Consider the following 20,751-nt stretch of genomic DNA (forward strand, 5'->3'; position numbering starts at 1 on the left):
AAAACAATCAAAAAGCCTAAATCGCCTGTTTTTTACTTACTATTTGAACAGAAACTTAGAGAGCCTGTAGTAATGTCTGGTCTCGCTGAGACCCCCCCGAGAGAAGAACACACAATGGACAAAGAACACACACAAAAGCTTCCCTCCACCCAAATTTAAAAGTATCTTGTCTCCTGATTGGTCCTCTGGTCAGGTGTTGTTTGTTAACTCTTTCCAGGTGAAAGAGACATTAACCCTTAGCTATCTGTTTACGACAGCTTCTTTCTGGGTTAAAAATGGAGGTGAAAGCAGCGATATCCCTAGCAAAAGGAGAAAGGGGGAAGTTGACAGCACTGATTATACATTAGAGAGACCAGATGGGTGAGGCAATATCTTTTACTGGACCAACTTCTGTTGGTGAAAGAGACCAGCTTTCAAGCTACACACAGTTCGAATCATAAATCAGTTGGTCCAATAAAAGATATTACCTCACCCACCTGGTCTCTCTAATATCCTGGGACCAACATGGCTAGAACAACACTGCAAACTGACTATAAATTAACAATTGTGAACTGCAGACAATTGATAAGAGAAACTAAAGGTATTAATGAAAAATCTATGGCTAGTAAGATTAAGGAAAGTAAAGAGGAGGGTTCTTTATGTATATCAGGAGCAAAAGAAATCCTAGAATGATACAGATCTGTCACTAAATAGACAAGGGATAGTACAGCTATCATATACTTAGACTTCAGAAAGACGAAGTACTGCCCAACATTCTGATTAAAAAATTAGCACTCCACAAAATGAATTCAGCACTTATTAAATGGATTAAAAACAGACTAGATGACAGATCTAAAAAAAAAACACTTGTAAATAGGGAATTATCATCCATTGTGGATGTTTCTAGGGGGGGTCCTACAGAGAACTGCCATGACTCTATGTTTTTCAATATGTATATCAATAACCTGGAACAAAATATAACATTATGCCTGGTAAAGTTTGCAGAGAACACATTTACCACTTGGAGGAATGGTAAACAATGAGAAGGACATATCAGTTCTACAGAGTTACTGGGATCACTTGTCTAGCTCATCTGAACAACACATATTTTAATAGTGCAAAACACAAGGTCTAGGATGGAAAACAGTACGTCAAATTTACAGGTTTGGGGGAACATACCCTGGAAAGCAGTGACTCTGAAAAGGATTTAGGGGTTGTCACCAGGCCTCCATGAATCACAGCTGAGAATACCAAATTCAGGACAAACTGCTGAGAAATAGGGCAGACACACCCCAAAACTGGTGGTTATTCTCCCATAAGATATACCAAACCAGCAATAAAAGTAAACTTCTGACTCACAAGAAGTCAGTCAGAAAAAGCAATCTCCTTGGGCATTCCAATCCTGGATTCAACATCCAGACACAACACTTAAAGATGAGTGGTTCTTTAAAACCAATTTCATCAAACAAAAGGGTTCTTCTGATCCCAAAGGACTGGCCACATACTCAGGTCAATATATAACTCAGATCTTACCCTATAATCACGCTGTTACCAATCCTTTAGTATCCAAAATCTAAAGGTTTATTTATAGAACGAAATGTGAGTTAAAATTGATTAAAGGAATCAAATACATACAACAATTGAAAAATTCTTATATCAGGCTTATAGCAGTGATGGAATAAACTGCTGGCTTAATCAAGTCTCTGGCTGCTTCCAAATCATTGGAAGGTCCTCAGTCCCTTGGTTAGAATGCCTATTAGTATAAGTTCATAGTCCAGAGGTTTAAGCAGGAAAGAGGCAAAACGGAGGTGTTTCCAGGGCTTTCATAGCGTCTGCCAACTGAAGGGAATCCCACTGTTCTTCCTGTGGAAAATTACAGGTAGCAAGATGGTGTTTGGGTTCACATGGGCAAGTCACATGTCCGTGCATGATTTCTCTTAGTCACAGCAGAAGCTATCACCTATACGTCCGATGAAACGCTCACAGGAAAATCCATTAAGTGTAGATAGCCGTTTCCCGTGGTCCATTGTGAGCTAAGTGTCCCTTGATGAGCCATTTAACTTGAACAGTCCCTTCAAGTTATGCAGGCTAGCTGAAATCATGAAATGTACAATTTAAAAAATCCCACAATTATGAAATTTACCAAAATGGACCATGAATTTCAGAGAGCCGTACTTATATCTCTTGTTTTAGCAGTGGACTTAGGAGATCCCACTGGACGTGGTCATCCAGTTGGAAGTGTGTGAGCCAGTCTATGTTTGGGACATCTTTTCTAGCCCCTTCCCTATTTAGGGTGAGCAGAGAGGATCCTAAAAAGGCCTGCTCAGTCACAGCTGCTGCTGCCAAAATGCACTTCTGTCTCATCCAAGCACAAGACGACCGTCACATGGCTGCCGCCTTTGTGCAGGTGTGTGATGAAAGACTCCCAGAAATCACTGCTCCTGTCTTCACCGCCACTCCTACGTCACCGCAAGGCTTTGTGCGGTTATGAGCACTTAGGCAGAGGTCAGCACGTGAAATCTTTTAATGTGGGGAAACCGGTGAGCAGGCAGTGACCACATGAGACTTAACAGGAGCAATGCCTTGACCCAGTGGCAAGGAGATCCAAGACAATCAGCAGCCTCCCGCCTGCTGCACCCATCACCCTCCTTCACAGCTGAAGAGCACTAAAATATCCTCTATATGTGCCTGATCCACCGTTGGGGTCTTGTGAAGTTTGGACCCTGGTTAGTCAGGAGCCTCGCCTCAGACCGGCTCGCCAAGGGGGTCCCTACCAGGAGTATGAAAGCTCTGGATGATGTAGCTCTGAGGATCTTTAGCCCATGCAAGCCTCTCCACCACACCGAGGCTGCAGTCCATCAGAGAGGGGAGGTGGTATTATCACTGTGTACATGGCACTGGTGAAACTGTTACTGGGTAAGGTATCCAGTTCTGGTGCCTACACCTCTAAAAGGTTGTTGAAAATTAGCAGAGGGTTCGCAAAAGCGCTACCAGAATGATTTGAGCTCTTGAAAACCTGCCTGACACTGAAACTTACTTCAGGAGCTCAATCTATTGAGTTTTTTTCAATGAAAAGGTTAAGAGGTGATTTGATCATGGCCTATAAGTACCTCTACAGGGAGCAGATTCCTGTTAGAGAGCTCTTTAATCTAGCAAACAAAGGTATAACAAGATTGAGTGGCTGGGTGCTGAACCCAGCCGAATTCACACTAGAAATAAGTCATGAATTTGTAATCATGAGGTAACTGACAATTGGAACCATCTACTTAGGTACATGGTGGATTCCCTGTCACTTGAAGCCTTTACATCAAGACTGGACATCTGTCTAAATGATATGCTCCAACTCAACCAGAAGTTATTGGCTTTCTGCAGAAGGAATCACTCGGTAAAATGGTCTGGCCTGCATTATTCATATCGTCCTAGATAATCATATTGGTCTCTTCTAGCCCTAAAATCTATGATCTCCATGAATCTATGAACTTTCATCATGCAAGCACTCCCATTGACTTTAATAAGACTACCGCATGCTTACAGTTCAGCACATGCCCTAGAGCTTTCCTGCAACAGGGCCAAAATGCTCAGCACCTTGCAGGATCGAGCCCTTTTATCTCCTATTCTCCCCTCTTCCCCACACCTCCTCTTTCTCACTTCCTTCCATGTTTCCCTCTTGCCATGTGTTTTCCCTTTTTCCCCAGGATCATTTCCATTTTTCCTTCTGTGTTCCACTTTCTATCATCCTGTCTCTATTTTCCCTCCATCCTTTTCTAATATCCTCCCCCTCCACACCGTCTCTCCTTCTTTTCCTCCCATTATCAATCTCTTCCAATTTCCTCTATTTTTCTATTAGCCTCTCCAAACAGCCGGTCCTTCTCTGACTATACTTCCTTAACTTGTTCAATTAGTTGATGTTGGTAAAGTGCCTTAGAGATGGTAAGTATTACCCCATTCCTGCCATTTCCCCTGGCCCTCACCCTACGCCTTCTTCACTACCTTCCATCTTTCACACTCACCCTTCATCTCCTTCCGCTGCTGCTGCAGCCTCTTCCATGCCACCCCAATTGTCACTGATGCGTGATTTTTATGTCATTCATTTCCCTCTCCAAGGAATCTTGCTACTGAGGAAATGGAGTGATATTGTTAAGCGGTACATTAAGTGTAAAATGCACAGCATCAACCAAAACATTGACTAAGAGCTCTGTATTCAAGAGAAATATATTCTATATCCTGAAACAATCCATGCATGGGACACTGCAGGAGTTCTGTGCTGTCAGTAGATTCCAGAGTGCTCCTGTTTATACCACTGATGCTTCCAATGATTTCTCCGTGTGCATTTCTATGGCACGCAGATAAAAGACACTTCCCTCCCCGACAGGATTGCAAATCACTCACATGCACAAAAAATCAAATGAAAAGGAATTGGCCTTGTTGGCTGGCATGTTTGTGATGATTTTTTGGCGTCCCTCTAGCCAGAATCTCACTTCCCTTCCAAGAGCTGCATTTCTGTCTTTATTAATCAACACCCTTTCAAAGGCAAAAGCCTCTGCTTTCGACTAATTGGTCTGATGGCGAAATTACAGCTCCTCTGATGTCATTAGCGCCAGTGAAGTCACTCTGCCAATTCTTTCCCCCCTCCCTCCCCTGTTCACCTTTATGTGGTCTGCCAAAACGGCTCCAGTTTCATTTATACAGGGATAGCAAAAGCAGAGGGAGACAGAGAAAAGTCCTAAGCCCAACAGCTGTTTATGATAAGAAGAGGATTAGGTGGCTCATACCCTAGTTACATTAAATTAAATCCCAGGTATCTTTCTGTTTATAACTCTCTCTCTCTCTCATGCACACACGCACGCACATGTGTGTGCCCGAAACCATCCATCGTATCACGACAAGATAGCCTCTGAAAAAGAGAAAACAGAAAAAAAAAAAGCCCTCTGGTCCTGCGCCATCCCTGCTCTTATAAACCATTGTTAACTGCTGTAATGAACCAATCCAGGAGACATATTAATAACGACATGAAGAGACACATTTATTGTTGATTGTTGAGTCACTGGCAGATTTACCGCGGGGTTGCTATGAGGGGAGGTCTGGCCCTGCAGTAGAGCAATTAAAAACAAATTGAATACAGGGACAAAGAATCGATAATCTAACCGGGCAACTTTGAGTTTTGCAAAATACACATATAAATTAATTGAGCTGAACACAGTTGCTAACTGGTCATTAATGCCTGTTGGCTAGCCAGGCTGAGCACGCAATGCAGCTCGTTAAGCTGAGGAGCATAAACCTACCACTTGTGTTGCCCCAGACAGTGGCTGTTTGTGGTTCCACTGGGATCCCCTGGGTTTTCAAGGGAGATGGACCAGAGCCTCCACATTCCGACCCATATCCGAGTGTCCCCAGAATGCCAGGAGGGCTGACACCCAGGTAGGGCTCTGCTCCCACCCATTGCTATTATTAGTGCTATAATGATAGCGCCTAGAGGCTTCCATTAAGATCAGCAGGAATAAGTATTGTACAAACATGTAGTAAGAGACAAACTCTGGTCCAAATAATTTACTATCTAAACAAACCAAACAGACAGAGGATTGGAGGAAAAAAAACACCCCATTTTACAGATGCAGATTTGAGGCACAAAGAGATTAAAGGGACATCTACACTCACAGCAGCATGTAGAGTGCAGACACTGCCCACCCTGCTAGCACGGGTATAGACAGTAGTGTAGATGGCGAGGTACGGCTTAGGTGGGGGAAAGCCCTACATGCCTAATCCCCCAGGCTATGTTCTCTTCATGGCTCTCGGCACGCCCAAGCAGTGCCTCTCGTTTCTACATGGCTATTTTTAGCAGTGCCGTGTCCCACTGCTTCCCCACTGCCAGAGCCCGCCACAGGGAAAATCTCCAGCAGTGGCAAAAGGCTCTTGCAATGGAAAGGCAAGGAGGCAAAAGTAGCTGCTGGAGCCATAGGTGCTGCCTCCATGGGTGCTCCAGGGCTGGAACACCCATGGAAAAAAATAGTGGGTGCAGAGCCTTGCCGATCAGCTCCTCCCCCACCAGCGCCTCCCAACTGCTGCTGATCAGCTGTTCAGCGGCGGGCAGAAGGCATTGGCGGGAGGAGGAGGAGTGGGGGTGGGAAGAGGTGGAGCAAGGGTGGGGCACAATCAGGGGAGGGGAGGAATGGGGCAGAGAGAGGCAGAGGTGGGGTTTTGGGGGAAGGGGTGCGGTGGAGTAGGGGCGGTGCCTGGGGCATAATGGGGTTTGAGCATCCCCACGGAAACCAGAAAGTTGGCATGTCTGTGGTTGGAGCCCTTCCCCACTGCCGGAGTCTTTTCACGGCAGCAAGTAGCTACAGCTTGCAGTGACAAGTGTGGACGCCGCCCACTTTTTATAGCAGCATGTAGTTACCCATGGGGTCCCAGTACTCTACATGCTGCCATCCGTGTAGACACAGTATAAAGATCACATTTTGAACAGCACTCTGAATGATGTAGGCGCCTAAGAACCATTTTCAAATGGGACTTAGATCTTTAGCCTTAGACTCATTAAAAAAACATAGGGCTTGGGCACCAAAGTCCCTAAATCACTTTTGAAAATGAGCCTTACGTTCCTGAAGTAGTTAGGCATTGTAATGCTGAGCAGAGCAACATCTAAATACTGGTGTTGAGCTGGGCCGTAAGCTCCTACGTCATTTAGCTGCTTTTGAAAACTGTGCCCTAAGTGACTGCCCAAAGAGCTCGTGGCAGAGCTGGGAAGGAGCCTCCCAGATCTCCTAAACTTCACCACCCAACCGTTGTATCCTCTTATTATACAGAGGCAGGCCAATCACAAAGTTCAGATCCAAATGCGATTTCCCCCAAAGCTTGGGTCACTTTAGAGCCAGCGTTTGGGTTCAGGCCTGTCTCCAGTTTTCAGGAGTTTTCTGCTTCACCTGTCGATTTTCGCTCTGTGCTGATGCTGCACTCACAGGTTTAAACTCAGGCTCTGCCCCCACCCTTCCCTTCTTTCATTTTTATTGCTGCAGTCTGGCTATAATCTCCCTGATGCAGCAGAACGTGGAGAGGGTCTTTTAAGTGCCAACTTTCTGTCAGAGCACTGGCACTTCCATTGGGTGTAACTAGGTACAAATGAGGACCCTTTGCTCTCCTACCTGAGAGAGCTTCTGTCTGAGCCTCTCTGAGCGCTTCATGAGCATTAATAACAGTGAATTAAGGATTATTATCCCCATATAAGAGATGGGAAAACACTAGGCAATTAGAGAACTTTCCCTAGTGTCACACAGCAAGTCAGGTGGCAAAAACTGGGAATAGAATCCAGGAATCTTGGCGCCCCCTCCTTTGCTCTGACCACTAGACAGCACTGCCTCCCTTCAGGGACTGTAGGAAAAATGAGGTTGACATCATGTATACACTGTAATTACTGGTCCAAAATGTTACAGTTTACACTAGAGATAGTGCAGTGTTTGGGCTTTGTATTGAAAATGTACATGAATTTAATGCTGACTGACAGCCCCAGAGACTGGATCCTCTACTTAGCCACTGAACAGGGACAACGTGTGCCGCAACTGTGCAAATTCTCCATATGCTGCTCTTATCCTGCAAGTCTCAACCTTAACCAGGGAAAACCAACTGCAGAGTTAAGATGGGCATACAGGCTCCATGGCCCATTTAGTCCTTGGCTTCTCTGCTGAGATGGGCAATTACTGTCAACACTGGTGGTTTGGTCTGTGATACTGCCCGCTCAGAACTGGACTCAGGCCATCAAAGAGTTGTCAGAGCAAAACAGTTCCCACTCATTATCAACCAGGGCTGCATCTGAAGCAGGAAACAAGTGGTGAAAGTTTCTGTATCTCCTATGACCAGTCTTTGATGTAGTACCTTATGGCTCCATTGAAATGACAACTGGGCAGTATCAACTCATGGATTTATTGGAGGGAGAAAATGAAGCAAATGACTTTGCTTTAAAAAAAGTTGGGGTGAAAAGGGGATCCCATCCTAGAGGGCCAGTCCTAGTGTATGTCCATGTCGTCGGTGGGCAGGACTGAACCTGGTACTTCTGAAACTTAATGTATGAGCCTCTACTTCATGAGCTGAAAGATACATAGCTTTTAGCCATGGCAGTAACAGACTCATCAACCTCTAGATCAGTGGTTCTCAAACTTTTGTACTGGTGACTTCTTTCACACAGCAAGCCTCTGAGTGCGATTCCCCCAATATAAATTAAAAACACGTTTTAATATATTTAACAATATTATAAATGCTTGGGGCAATGTGGGGTTTGGGGTGGAGGCTGACAGCTTGCGACCCCTGAGATGTCCCCACCCCCAGTTTGAGAACCCCTGCTCTCGATGGTCTAGGTGCCACTAGAGGGGGACAGAGCACTTCTCTGTGATTTGGGTTATGCTAGCAGTCCCAAATCACAAAGAAGAAAATAGTTAATGCATTTCCACTGATAGGAAGCCAGTAAAGTAAAAGCTTTTTTACATGTTCAAGTAGTACTGGATCTTGGTTACCTGGTTTCCATTATAGTGTGGTCACCTGTACAAACGGGTGACATTTTTCAGCTGAAACTTTTTTTCAGGGAAAAATGCAGTGTCAGTGACTCAGGACTGTTTCACAAAGTTGTGTTGGTTTTCCTAAATAGTTTATGTGGAAAGAAAAATCTGAAAAAAGTCAACAAACTTTTTTGATTTTTTTGTTTCCAAATGACTTTTTTGTTTTAAAAAGCTCCAAATCTCAATGCAAAGTTTCACTGCAGGTCAAACAAAATGTTTTGTTCAACCTTAAACTATTAGTGTTTTGTGGAGCTGAAAAATTCAATAAACTTTTGTTTTTAGGTCAACCTGAAACAATCCTCCCCCCTCCCCATTTTTCAGAATTGCCAGCTGACCAAAACAATCAGTGATTCGCACAGTCACTTGTGCTCCTCAAGCTCAGATTCAATTTAGAAGACCCGGCTAAACTGGGAAGTTGACCTATGGTTATGACCTTTGCCCTCAGTCTCCCTGAGCATGTCCTGAAAATGGCTTAACTGATAGTATGGATGGGACAAAACCATTTTCAGCACCACTGAGCACTTTCTGGTTTTGCCCTATCCATACTAGCAGTGAAATTGCTTCAAACATCACTTGGCCACAAGCATTCTTAGCACTGGGTTATGATCACGACACCTGAAAGACATGGAGAGTGTGAAAGGAAGATCCAGTCATCTGGATGAATAAAGGTAAAGCTAAGAACTACTGACCAAATTCACAGCTGATGTTAAGTGGGGAGAACTCCATTAAAGTCAACTGAACAATGCCTGGTTACGCTCGAGGCAAAATTGGCCCTGTGTGTGGAAATAAAGCATTTCCAGAGGAAGGTCATCCATGAATGTCACAATCCCCAACCTTCTTGATTCTTGAGCGCTTTAGGGAAAAGGTCTGCATTGCAGACTGCGCTGCTGTGAAAGCCATGGCTGCAGGTCCCCTGGATCTCTATTTCCCTGCGCTCTCCTCTGCTGCAAGCAGAGTTTTGGCACAAGTGTCTCTGTGAAGTAAGAGGCTTTTTCGGCTTGTTTTAAAGAGATAAGATAATCACACAAGGATTTTAGTAGGCAAGATACTGGTTGTTCTGTGCAGAAGAGAGATGGAGCGTGCGGAGGGGGAAATAGGAGGCAAAGCTATAATCTCTCTCTCTCTATCTCACACACACACTCATTTCAGACACACACTCTTGCAGCAAAAAAGAGAGCCCCTCCCTTTCCATCTGTTTCCTGCAGCCATTCTCCTCTCCTAAGTTTGGTCCCCACTCAGTCTTTTCCAGTCCTTAATATTAACCCTGTGGAGGCAGCAAACGGTGTTGTAACTAAGCCGGACATCACACTCTGCCCCCTTGTCAATTCCAGTTTAGAACGACCATGTACAATCCCAGGGCCAAATGCATCTCTATGATTATTCCATGGATTTAATTACACCAGGGTCGATGCCTGCTGTAGATCGATGATACTGGTGGGAATTTTAACCTCAAAGCTCAAAATGAAACTTAGCAGGAACAGACACATTTTGACCAGTTCCAGTTTGAAACTGGGCATATAACCACTAAATTGCATCATATAAGCCCCAGTTCAGTGAGGTACGTAAGCATAGGCTTAGCTCTAACTACATAAATAGTTACACTGAAGTGCCAGTACAGAGATAAGACAATCACCCCAGGATTTTTATAGTTAATTTAGTAGTAAATGGTTTGGATGCAGCCAAAATCTCATGGCAACTGCTTTTCTCCTAAGACTTTAGGCCAAAATGGACCATATCTCAAAATCATGTATCTAGGGACAAACTATCATAAGATCAGTACAAGGAATTCCAGCATCATCAGACCCAACACCGAACATTTGCCTTGGCATCAAACCTGCTTCTTGAACCCTCTGCTAAATGCAATCTATATCCAGTTCTGAAACTTGCCTTCTGAACCTGTCTCTAGTTACAGTTAGGTATGCATGAACCACAAAAGGTTTGGAATTTGGATCTTGGAGGAGAAAGAAAAAGAGAAGTCCACGTGTAAATCACTCATGTGCGTTTATATAATGGTGTCAAGTGCTCAGATACACCAGAAATGGACAATGGATAAATTAGAAAGATAAAGACGGGATAGGGTAGATAAATAGATTAAGGTTATAGAAAGAGATTTCTCAGAGTCTATTGGATCTGCAAATTTAGGTGCATATCTCGCAAGATCAGGCTTTTTTGGGGGGGTATATTAGCACTTTGCTTTCTAGATCCTGCTGAATGTGAGATGTGTAGATGGGTGTAAAAATGGAATACGCAGCCATGCAAACATTTCAACAGCTGCTTCGTCTGAGTTCAGATCTAGAAATGCCCCCAAATGGGGAGGGAAAAGCCCAGTAAGTTATTTTGCTTTTCCCAAATCAGTTTTGCCCTTTCCTGGTGACAATGCCTAGATTATTTTAGAATGCCTGGGACAGCATACAGTGCATCCCAAATGGACTATGACAGTAAATTCCATCAGAGGCTTGGCAAGAAAAACAGCATAAATACTCTGGGCAAGCGGTGAGGTAACTGATTCTTAGATCTATACATAATTAACAGGGTAGGTGACAGATCTGGGTGGGTTTTTCTCTTCCTTAATGACAGCTGATTGGTGGCAGTAATCAGACCTTAGCATTTCTAAATGGAGAGAGGATAAATAATAGTAGGAGTTTTTTTAAGGAACAGGTTAGGGCACAGAAATTTTTCAGATTTGCTCATTGCAAAATCAATACCCATCAGCTGTTTGAAATTAAAGGAAAGATTAGGTCCTGGTTTTATACATGCTTTATTGTATTCGGAGAGCTTTCTACTCAGCCAGATAAATCTTCTTTAAGAGGATTAGGAAACTTTCATTATCTTTATCTAACCTGAACTAACACTAACTCTGAAAAATTAATCTATAGACTGGACAAAACCCAATAACTGTTGCAAAGAAGTAGGGATCTGGAGTTACTTTCTAATTGAAGTGGGCGGGTGGGTAGCTGGTGAAGGGGTGAAATCTGTTTAGTGCTGAGAAAAACAAGAGACCCTCACAGGCAACGCTGGTCTCATTATTCTTTGGAGATAATGGAACCAGTGCATTTCAGCATTTATTTCTATGATTCAACTGGATGTGAAAACTGCCCTACACACCCTTCTTTGACAGCTCTTTCCACCAGTGACCAAATCTTTCGAACCAATACGGTGCCACTGTTACCTCCTCCTCTTAATGCACAGGGAGATTTTCCTGACCTAGTCATGCAAGGAGGATTCCATTTCCTTCCAGGGGATGCAGGGCGCATGCCTTCTGAGTTTATAATTCATGTTCTCCGACGGGTACTGGAAGCTTTCAGACTCTTCTGATTTGGATCAAATATTCCAAGTCAATGGAACTCCTTCAAAAAGAGATTCATGCTGCAGCCCACCTCCTCCTACCCAGCCTGTCTCGGATCTAGAAGCTCTGAGAGCCTTCTGACTGAAGAGGCTCCGAGACACCCACTTTTCAACCCAACAGCTTGTGTTATGCCAAGGCATTTCTCTAATAGCACTAGCCATTGAAGCTGTGTGCCAAAAGCTCTTTTTGGCCTGTACTGACTTTGACGTACTTACACAATCTGTCGTCTTTCCTGAAAAGTGATGGCCTTGTTCTCTTTGAATCTGTTCCTCTACAGTACCTGACAGTTCTTTTATTTCAGCACTGCATTTCCCAAAGAAGAAGATAACTCTGCTGTCAAGGCCAGTAAGGTGCCACTGAGACATCACTTCCAATGCTAAGAATCCCTTATTCCTCTGGAACTGAGCCCCCCTAAGCAGGCGGGAAAGCAAGAACTGGCAATGCCTGGCCGGCCCTTCCAACACCTAGGATACTATCAAAACAAACTCCGGCTTGCCATTCTCGCCTTCTATGGGGAATACTTCAGCTGTTACCGGGGGTATTTTCAAGAACAGTCCCTAGCTGAGCTCATTGATCACAACAATTCAGACCCTCTAAGCTGATGGATCCATGTCTTTGCTGGTAGCATACCTGGTTAACAACCATTAGACCTGGGTGCAATTCCCAACTGGAAGCAGCAAGCGCTAAAGGGGCCCAAGTTAAACTTTCAATTAGCAGAGTCACTAATTGTTCTATGTTCAATCCCAAGACAGCAGAGCATTTGCAATGGGATAATTATCAGAGGACATTGGCCCAAATTCTACCCAGCAGAGGGTGTGGAAAAGCAGACAAAGGACAAAATTCCAATGCCTGGCTACTGAGCATCCAAGACAGCGAGCAGGAATTATCAGTCTCGTTATCCCCTGCGCGTCATCAGCAACACCTAATAGAAGCTGTAGCGGCGGGAAGCCCTGTCTGCCTTCAGCTTAACAACTTTCTTTTTCAGCATGCAGCACTGGGCCTTACCTTGCACGATCAGATGCACCCGTGAGGTCTTCGGGTGATTGTCTGTCTGCACAGAGCAGGTGTAGGGCCCCTCGTCGTACACGTCCACATCATGGATCTTGATGCTGTACTGGGTGTTTGTGTTTGATAGGATGACCACGCGGTTGTCTATAGACCACTTGTCATTTCCAGCATACAGGATGGTGCTTCGGTTCAACCAAGCTACTCGCGTGACCCTCTCGTCCACGGTACACCTACAAATGGAGGGAGAGAGAGTGTCAGAAAACAGGCCAATGGCCAGCCGGGAATGTGCCCATAGTGATGCTGAAAAGAGGTCATTTTTTTCACTGGTGGTTTTGGGCAACTTAGTATGAAAAAACTCTGTACAGGATAATGGAGATGCAAACAATACGGTGGCAAAACAATCAAATGGGGTTTTATAGAAACCACTCTAGCAAACATATTCATTATTATTCCTATTCCATAGCCCCCACAAGTGTAGTAGGGACTCATGTAAAAAGCAGGTTCCTGACCTCCAGGAGATTACAACCCACGTGAATTGGACAAAGAACCACAGAAACTATTCCACAGGACATTTCAGAATGCACAAAACTAGAAACATTCATACAGTGCCCTTCAGTTCCAAAGTCTGGCAGGATATTTGACACAACCCACCTGACGTATTTTACTCCTGGGTCTGTCTGGCTCGGGAGCACCCCTGGAAAAAGTGTTTGGCTGAACATGTCTCCAGAGCCTTCCCTTTCTTTCCAACGCTTCAGCAAGCATAGAAGGCAAGAACACTGAGTTGTGATAAAATGGACATTACTGGTGTGGTGGATTGTGATAGTAATAATTGGTCTTCCTACAGCACTGTCCTTTCAAAGATCTCCAAGGGCTCTTCATACATGGATGAATTAACCCTCATAATTCCCCTGACAGGCTGGCCAGTGATATCCCCATTTTACAGATGGGGAAACTGAGGCAAACAGCTGGGAAGTGGCTTGGTGATTATTATTCTGTGCATTGCGGCAGTGCCTATAGGACCCAGCTGAGATCAGGGCCCTATTGTGCTAGGTGTTATAAAGACACTTTAAGAAATAGTCCCTGCCCCCCAAAGCACATAGGCCCAGATTTTTGAGGGATTTAGGCATTGCTCTGCTCAGCACTGCAAGTCTTGAATGATCACAGAAATCAATGCAAATTAGGCACCGAAATACCTTTACCGATCTGGGCTTTAGGCATGTGAGTCTCTTTGACTTTCAATAGACTTAGGCTCTTATACCTCTTATGAAAATGGAACTTAGCCACCTCAGTCACGCAGGACACCTCCACGCCTTTAAAAAACCTGAGGCTTACAGTCTAAATAGAAAGGAGGGATGAAGGGCAGGAAATGGGAGTATTCTGATCCCCATTTTCCAGATGGAAGACTGAGGCAAGTTGAGAGAAGTGACTTGCTGAAGGCCACACGGGGAGTTTGTGGCTGGAGTGGGAATTGAAGCCACATCTCCTGAATCCCAGGCGAGTGCCTTAACCACATCACCACCCTTACAGTTATAGACCCAACAAGACTTATCAAGCTCAGCCAGCTGCAGATGGGACACAGTCCCCCATCAGAAGCTGTCTCAGATACTAAACTGATCCTGCACCGTTCCTTGCCGAAAAGCAGTGTCTGTAGCCCATACTGACCCAAGCGGGCCATTAATCTCTAGCAAACAAACAGGCACAAGGCTACTACTGTTTTCAAATGGGATGGGAGCAGGGGGTCCAGATACACCTCTACCCCGATATAATGCAACCCGATATAACATGAATTTGGATATAACGCGGTAAAGCAGTGCCCTGGATGGGGGGGCACTGCGCACCCGGCGGATCAAAGCAAGTTCGATATAACGCGGTTTCACCTATAACACGGTAAGATTTTTTGACTCCCGAGGACAGCATTATATTGAGGTAGCGGTGTATATATTTTTGTGATTTGACATTGGTATGGAAGGGGAATTCTCAGAGTATTAACACCACTGAAATCTGGGGCCAGAGGGACCCCCCAAGAGGTTATCTGGCCCTTCCCCCTGTGCTGAGGCAGGATCATCAGGCCATGCTGGGTCATGCCATGCATGAATGCTGATGATGATGCTCAGACCCCTCTTCAAACTTATAAATTGACAGTAGCGCCTTCCAAGATGTTTCATCTCACTCACCTCTGCCGCCAGACATGGCAGGAGGGGAGCACTGGGCCTCTTGCACTGAAGCTGCAGAAATGTTATATGCCTCCCATGCCATGTTCACCAAGTGTCAACTCGATCAAGGTTATGATTTGGGGTGTGCGGGTGGGAGTGCATTAAGCATATTTCAGTGCCCCGCTGGGCAGGCAGTGCAGAGGAATTAGAGATATATTCTCCCTTAAACAAATAATTCTCCCCTTGTAGTGGCTACATGCTCCCACTAGCCATTTCAAGTGTGGACTCCTAGGAAGACAGATAGTCCGCTGAGCTTTGCATGTTATTACCTTTACCCCAGGAGGCCGCCATATTTCAAACAAGATGCCGTTTCTGCAGCTACACAAGCTTTGCCTCTCAGGAGCCGGAGAAGCGGCAAAGGGGCCGGTCCCACCATTCCAGAAGGAGGCACTACATTATTTAATGGGACATGGTGGACCCACAGACCATGGGGAAGAGGTGTCATTCCATCCTACATTTCCCCCATCACAGTTCAAACAACAGAGGGATTAAGCCACTGGAATCATATTTTGTGTTCCTTTTATACCACTCTGCCCATGCACTTAATCCAGACTGGCAGCCCAGGTGTTGGCTTCTCTGTACAACTCTGCCAATGCACCTTAATCCTGACATTGGCATCATCTGCAGGGTTAATCTTGAGTCCTGCAGAATTCGACCAGTGAATCTCAGTCCTCACCTGCTGTACCCATGTTGTGCTATTCCTGTCCCCAGCATTGCAAGGTGAGGTTTTGAAAGGTGGTGAGCTGATGCAAGTCTCCTGAAAGTCGGCAGAGGGTGCTCAGTGCTTCCCAGGACATGCCCTGCACCCAGGAGGATCAGTCCCAGAGTGCCACCACAAAACACTCCTCGCTTTACAGCAGCCAGCCATGAAGAACTGCAAATTCTGGGGAAGGCCATACATGAAATGAAAGTTGGGCTTGAATCGAAAGCAATCCCTCTACCCCTGATGGGCAGCACCCCTCCCACTGCTATCCCAGTCCTTCTCCCACGCCCCCAGAACTCTGCCAGCACACCCCAGACGCGACCTGCAACATATCCTGCTATTCTAATGTCAGGATTTAGAGCCCTCCCTTTATTCAAATGAATTGTGGGAGAGCTAAGCGCAGCCTAGTTAAGTTGAGCCCTAGGGAATTCCAGTCTAGTGGACTATTACTCCTGTCTCAGTTCATTATAATGAATAATAAAGAGATACTTACACACGTTTTCTGTAAATTATTCATTGCGTGAACTGAAAAATCAGGGCAATAATATGTAAAACAGACAACTTGCATGTCTGTACTCATATAAATATCTAGTAATAAAGCCCCTCAAGGTCCCCTCGTTAAGGGGGGGAAAGAACAGGGACTAGGGTTTGAAGTGACAGTGAAGAGCTGTTCACTCCAGTTTTGTGCAAGTTAAAACTCCATTCCTCAAATGCTTCTCTCGCTTATCTGGGTGCAGTCCCCAACTGCTGGTGAACCTGTGTAGTGGGAAGAACAACATGCCCCCGTATAACTGCATCTGCTTGCCTAGTATTTGTGAGTGTCTTGATCTGACTCCTGATCTCATTTGCACCAGTGGAAGTCAGGATTGGCTCTGTTGATAGCAGTGGAGTTACTCGGTTAAGAAACAGAGGAAACAAGATCAGAATCAGGTGCGCTGTGTCTCTAGCTAGGGCTCCATGAATTTCAGCCATACCTCCCTCAGCTGCCTGATGAGTTTGGAATGCACCCAAAGAACTCAAAGCAAAAAGCAGGTGAAATTGCTGCACTGCATCAAAATCATACACCTGTCAATGTTTGCTGGGCTGGGCTGGGCTTTGAGTTTGCAATGAAAGCGAGAGAACTGCATGGGTCCCGGTGTGTTGAGTACGTTTTGCACGTTTGCTCTCTGAAGTGCTTTCTTGGGCAAAAACTCCCATGGGGCGTGAGTTTACAAAGAGATGACCCTCACACGATGCCAAAACTTGGGCTCAGGCTGGTGTCTGGTGGGAGAAAGCACCACACCTATCGACTATGGTTAATATGAACTGGTACGTCACCAGCAATAACAAACTCTACTCGACACGTAGGCATAAGTGAGATGCTCCAGCATAAGTGAGACCAAGAAACTCTGTCACTTTGCACATGGGCTGGCTCCTTGTATGCAAAGGTTTGTATTTACAGAAACTGCCTACACCCCACACTGAAAATCAGAATCTAACTACAAATGCCCATAGGCACCAAAATTCCAGTAGCGCCCTGCATAATTGTTCAACATGCTCCAAGACCAATATCCATTAGCTCCTAAGCCTCAGGCATCCTTTCATCTGTGGAGTGGCCCTTTGTATCTATTTCCAATTGACCAGGATTATGATAATGTCTCCCGTAAAGCAAGCAAGAGACTTCTCCAAAGTGTTTAGATAAAGCAGACAAGACAAAGCTGGATAATAAACCGGGCTAGGAGGTTTTCCCTTGAAGGGATCTAATTAAGAACAAAGACAAACCTGCATTAACTTTCTCCTGAAGGCTCCGTTTCCATCTCCAAAGGAATCATTGTATAGCAAATCCAGAAGTAGGTGGGGAAGGTGAGGAGAGAGTGTCTGATGAAATAACCCGTTTCAGGTGTTGTGTTTTGGCTGGGTAATATTCATCAGTGCCAAATACAGAGGGTAAAAGAACATCTCTACTCTGACTCGGGATTCCCCTGCATCTCAGGATCTCATTAGCCCTTTTGGCCACAGCATCACACTGGGAGCTCATCTTCCCCTTATTACCACCCTCACCATTCCCCAAATCTTTTCCCCAGGATAGAGTCCCCCTTCCTGTAGGAGAGTGGCCAACCTTTCCACTAAAGTCAGCAGGAGTGGAGGGTGCTTAGCACTGGGTGCCCTGCAGGTTCAGCCCCATGGTGCCACCACACAGACTTCCTTCCTTCACGGCAGCATCCCTGAAGAACTGCAGATCCTGGGGAAGCCCTTCCTTGAATCCAAACAGGGGCTTGGATCAAAACCTCAGCTAAACACTCCCACATTTAGAGAGTAGGGCTGAGATGTGAACCAGACCTGGCTCCTAATTTTACAAGTGGCCTATATTTTTATAATCACCTGATTTGGGGGTTGTTTGAAACCTGGATCCAAATTTTGAGAGGCCTTAGCCTTTCTTGGCTTGGGAGCACAGGGAAGGGTTCAGAACTGGGATCATCAAACACTGCAGCTAGAGCCCAAATATTTACCAGTCTCTCCCCTCACTAATTTTGCATTTGGGCTTGGGAGGAATGAAGTTGTACCAACCTGCAAACACCTACTTCTGCTGGGCAAGGAAACTCCATAACCTTTGCCCATAGCAGAAAGCCATCAGCCCGTGGCTCTTCTAACAAACTTGCAGGAAAAAAAAACAACCCCCAAACAGCCTTTCTTGCCTGGTGCGTCCTTTGTTGAGATGATGTGCTGCCTTCGACTACAGTGTTCCTGTTTGTATCACATGCACACAACTTCCTCCGTATCTGTCTGGTTTATATTCTCTGCTCTTTGGAATAGAGACTTTGGTCTCGCATGGCAGCAAACACAGTGAAAAAGAAAGTCACCAGCAGCACAACCGGTTCACCGAGAACACCTCCCACCACAACAGGTGGCCATCAGGGCTAGTTCCTCATTCTGTCCCCAGGAGCGGAGGCTGCAAAAAGAAGCCACGTGGCACCAGGGCTCTAACCCTGTCTGTGCTGATATTGACAAGTCTGTGCTCTCTAAACGCAGGCCACTTGAGGCCCATTTTTTATCCCCCCATCACGGCTCTGAAAGCATAAGAGCTTCCTTACAGGTCATGCAGCTTTGGAAGAGACAATGGAGACAAATTTGAATGCCGCAGAGTGAGAAGATGCATGAAGAAGGGGCTTTGGGGCACCGAGACTCTGCTGCTCGCACTCTAATTGCAACCATTCTTCCTCCTTACATGCTAATTTTGAAGTTTTCCAGGGAATTATTTTACTTAGTGTCAACAATACAGATTGCGCTGCTAAGTCCTTTGCATTCTGCTAGAGCGAGTGGTCAGCCCCTATCTCTGGAGGCCTATTAACAAAGGCCCCTGCTTGGATCACACCGGCAGGCCTACGCCTGGCCTCATTAATGATATTGACATGCTGTTACCACGTAGGGAAGATTAAAGAACAGACGCCACCTTCATCTCCTGTGTTTGCTATTCCACCCCTTGACTCCTAGCTGTGTCTCATGTTAGGGGAGTAGTAGGCAGGCCTGTTGCAGAGAATAGCTCCTGCTTCACCTTTGCATTGCTTTCTGAGGGGCGAGGTTTTATTTGCAGTGGTGCCAGCTGCAGTGCTAGAAGACGACGAAGCTTTGCTGCTCTCCAGTCAGAGTTCCACTGTTCCTCTAATGCTGAGGTTTAGGGAGATCGGTGACAGATAAAGAAGTGGGGGGGGGGGAGGGGAACAGATAGGCCTGCTAAACCCAGAGTTGTGAGGGGGCCATTTAGGGATCTGAGGTAAAAATCTGTCTGGGGATTGGTCCTGTTTTGAACAGGGGGTTAGACTAGGAGACCTCCTGAGGTCACTTCCAAACCTGAAGAGTCTATTCCTGGGAGGAACAAAAGTCTCAAGGAGGGGAGGTTTAAGACCGCTGACGACTTGATCAAGCTCCTGAAAAATTCAGATGCTTAGTTCAAAGCCATGAGAACATCTCAGCAGACAGGCAGAGTGGTCATGATGCCAAAGCACTGCTTTTGCCACTCACATCCTATGTGACGTTAGGCAAGTCACTTGATCCATCTGTACTTCAGGTTCTCATCTGCACTTTGGGAAGAACAATATGCCTTGTTAGATCGCCAGCTCTTTGGGGCAGGGGCCATCTCTTCCAGCACATATGTATGTGCCTAGCACAATGGAGCCCCCATCTCATTTGGGTCTCTACACATTGCCATTATACCAATAATGTATGAGAGTAAATAACTTAGTCCAAAGATTCTTTAGCTTCCCAATTCATTGCTCTAGCTACTTGACATCGGCTCCACGTTTCAGCTGTGAAAGTTTCCAGCTGTAACTACCTGTAAAAGAAGGCAGAACAAAAGTGCGGGCAACGTGCTCTTTGAGAAGGGAATGTTAATTACATTTTCAGGGCACTCATAATTGAATATTTTCTCTTCTTCTGGTAGTCGCTCCGGCTATAGAGTTAACAGGCTCTGAATGTCTTTTATTCCAGGCAGCTGGAGAAAAGGAAGAAGAGATTTATTTGTAATAATTGGAAATAAACACAGTTCCTCAGAACTAAACACAAAGGAACAAAAACCTGGCTGGGGTCCCACCGCATTAAAGATGCAAATGAGAAACAGGCCATCAAAGTGGGAGGTTCCACTAATCCCCTCTCAGCAATGCAAAGCATGTAACATTCGGTTTAATACAATATATCCCAGAGCGCAGGGCAGTGTCTGTCGGGTTTCCATCATTGTCACTGGTGACATTTATTTTTGGTGTTGAGGGCAGAAAACGCTTTGTGTTAATTCCCGGTCCCTGCTGCTGGCATCATCTCTTCTCTCTGAGCCATGGGTCTATCCACTCCATGGCACTGATACACCAATATTTTTTCTTTCCATATCTTCTTGTCATCTTGCTGTTTGATCATCTGAAGCGCGTTCTACATGTGCATGCTGCTTCTTCATGGGCAGGGCACTGTGTGCCCTCACAGAGGATAAGTGAAACA

General features: G+C 45.4%; 1 protein-coding gene across 3 annotated transcripts in view; it reads right to left on the reverse strand.

The window, feature by feature from the left end:
- LOC116837739 (opioid-binding protein/cell adhesion molecule homolog) overlaps window positions 1-20,751 on the reverse strand; it is a 703,728-nt gene that overhangs the window by 158,177 nt on the left and 524,800 nt on the right. For all 3 annotated transcript variants that reach the window (XM_032802392.2, XM_032802391.2, XM_075073596.1), the window contains one exon: window positions 12,871-13,103. In XM_032802392.2, coding sequence (XP_032658283.1) covers window positions 12,871-13,103 — 233 coding nt within the window. The remainder of the gene's footprint in view (window positions 1-12,870; window positions 13,104-20,751) is intronic.

This window comes from Chelonoidis abingdonii, chromosome 18, assembly GCF_003597395.2.
Source record: "Chelonoidis abingdonii isolate Lonesome George chromosome 18, CheloAbing_2.0, whole genome shotgun sequence".
Taxonomy (NCBI): domain Eukaryota; kingdom Metazoa; phylum Chordata; order Testudines; family Testudinidae; genus Chelonoidis; species Chelonoidis abingdonii.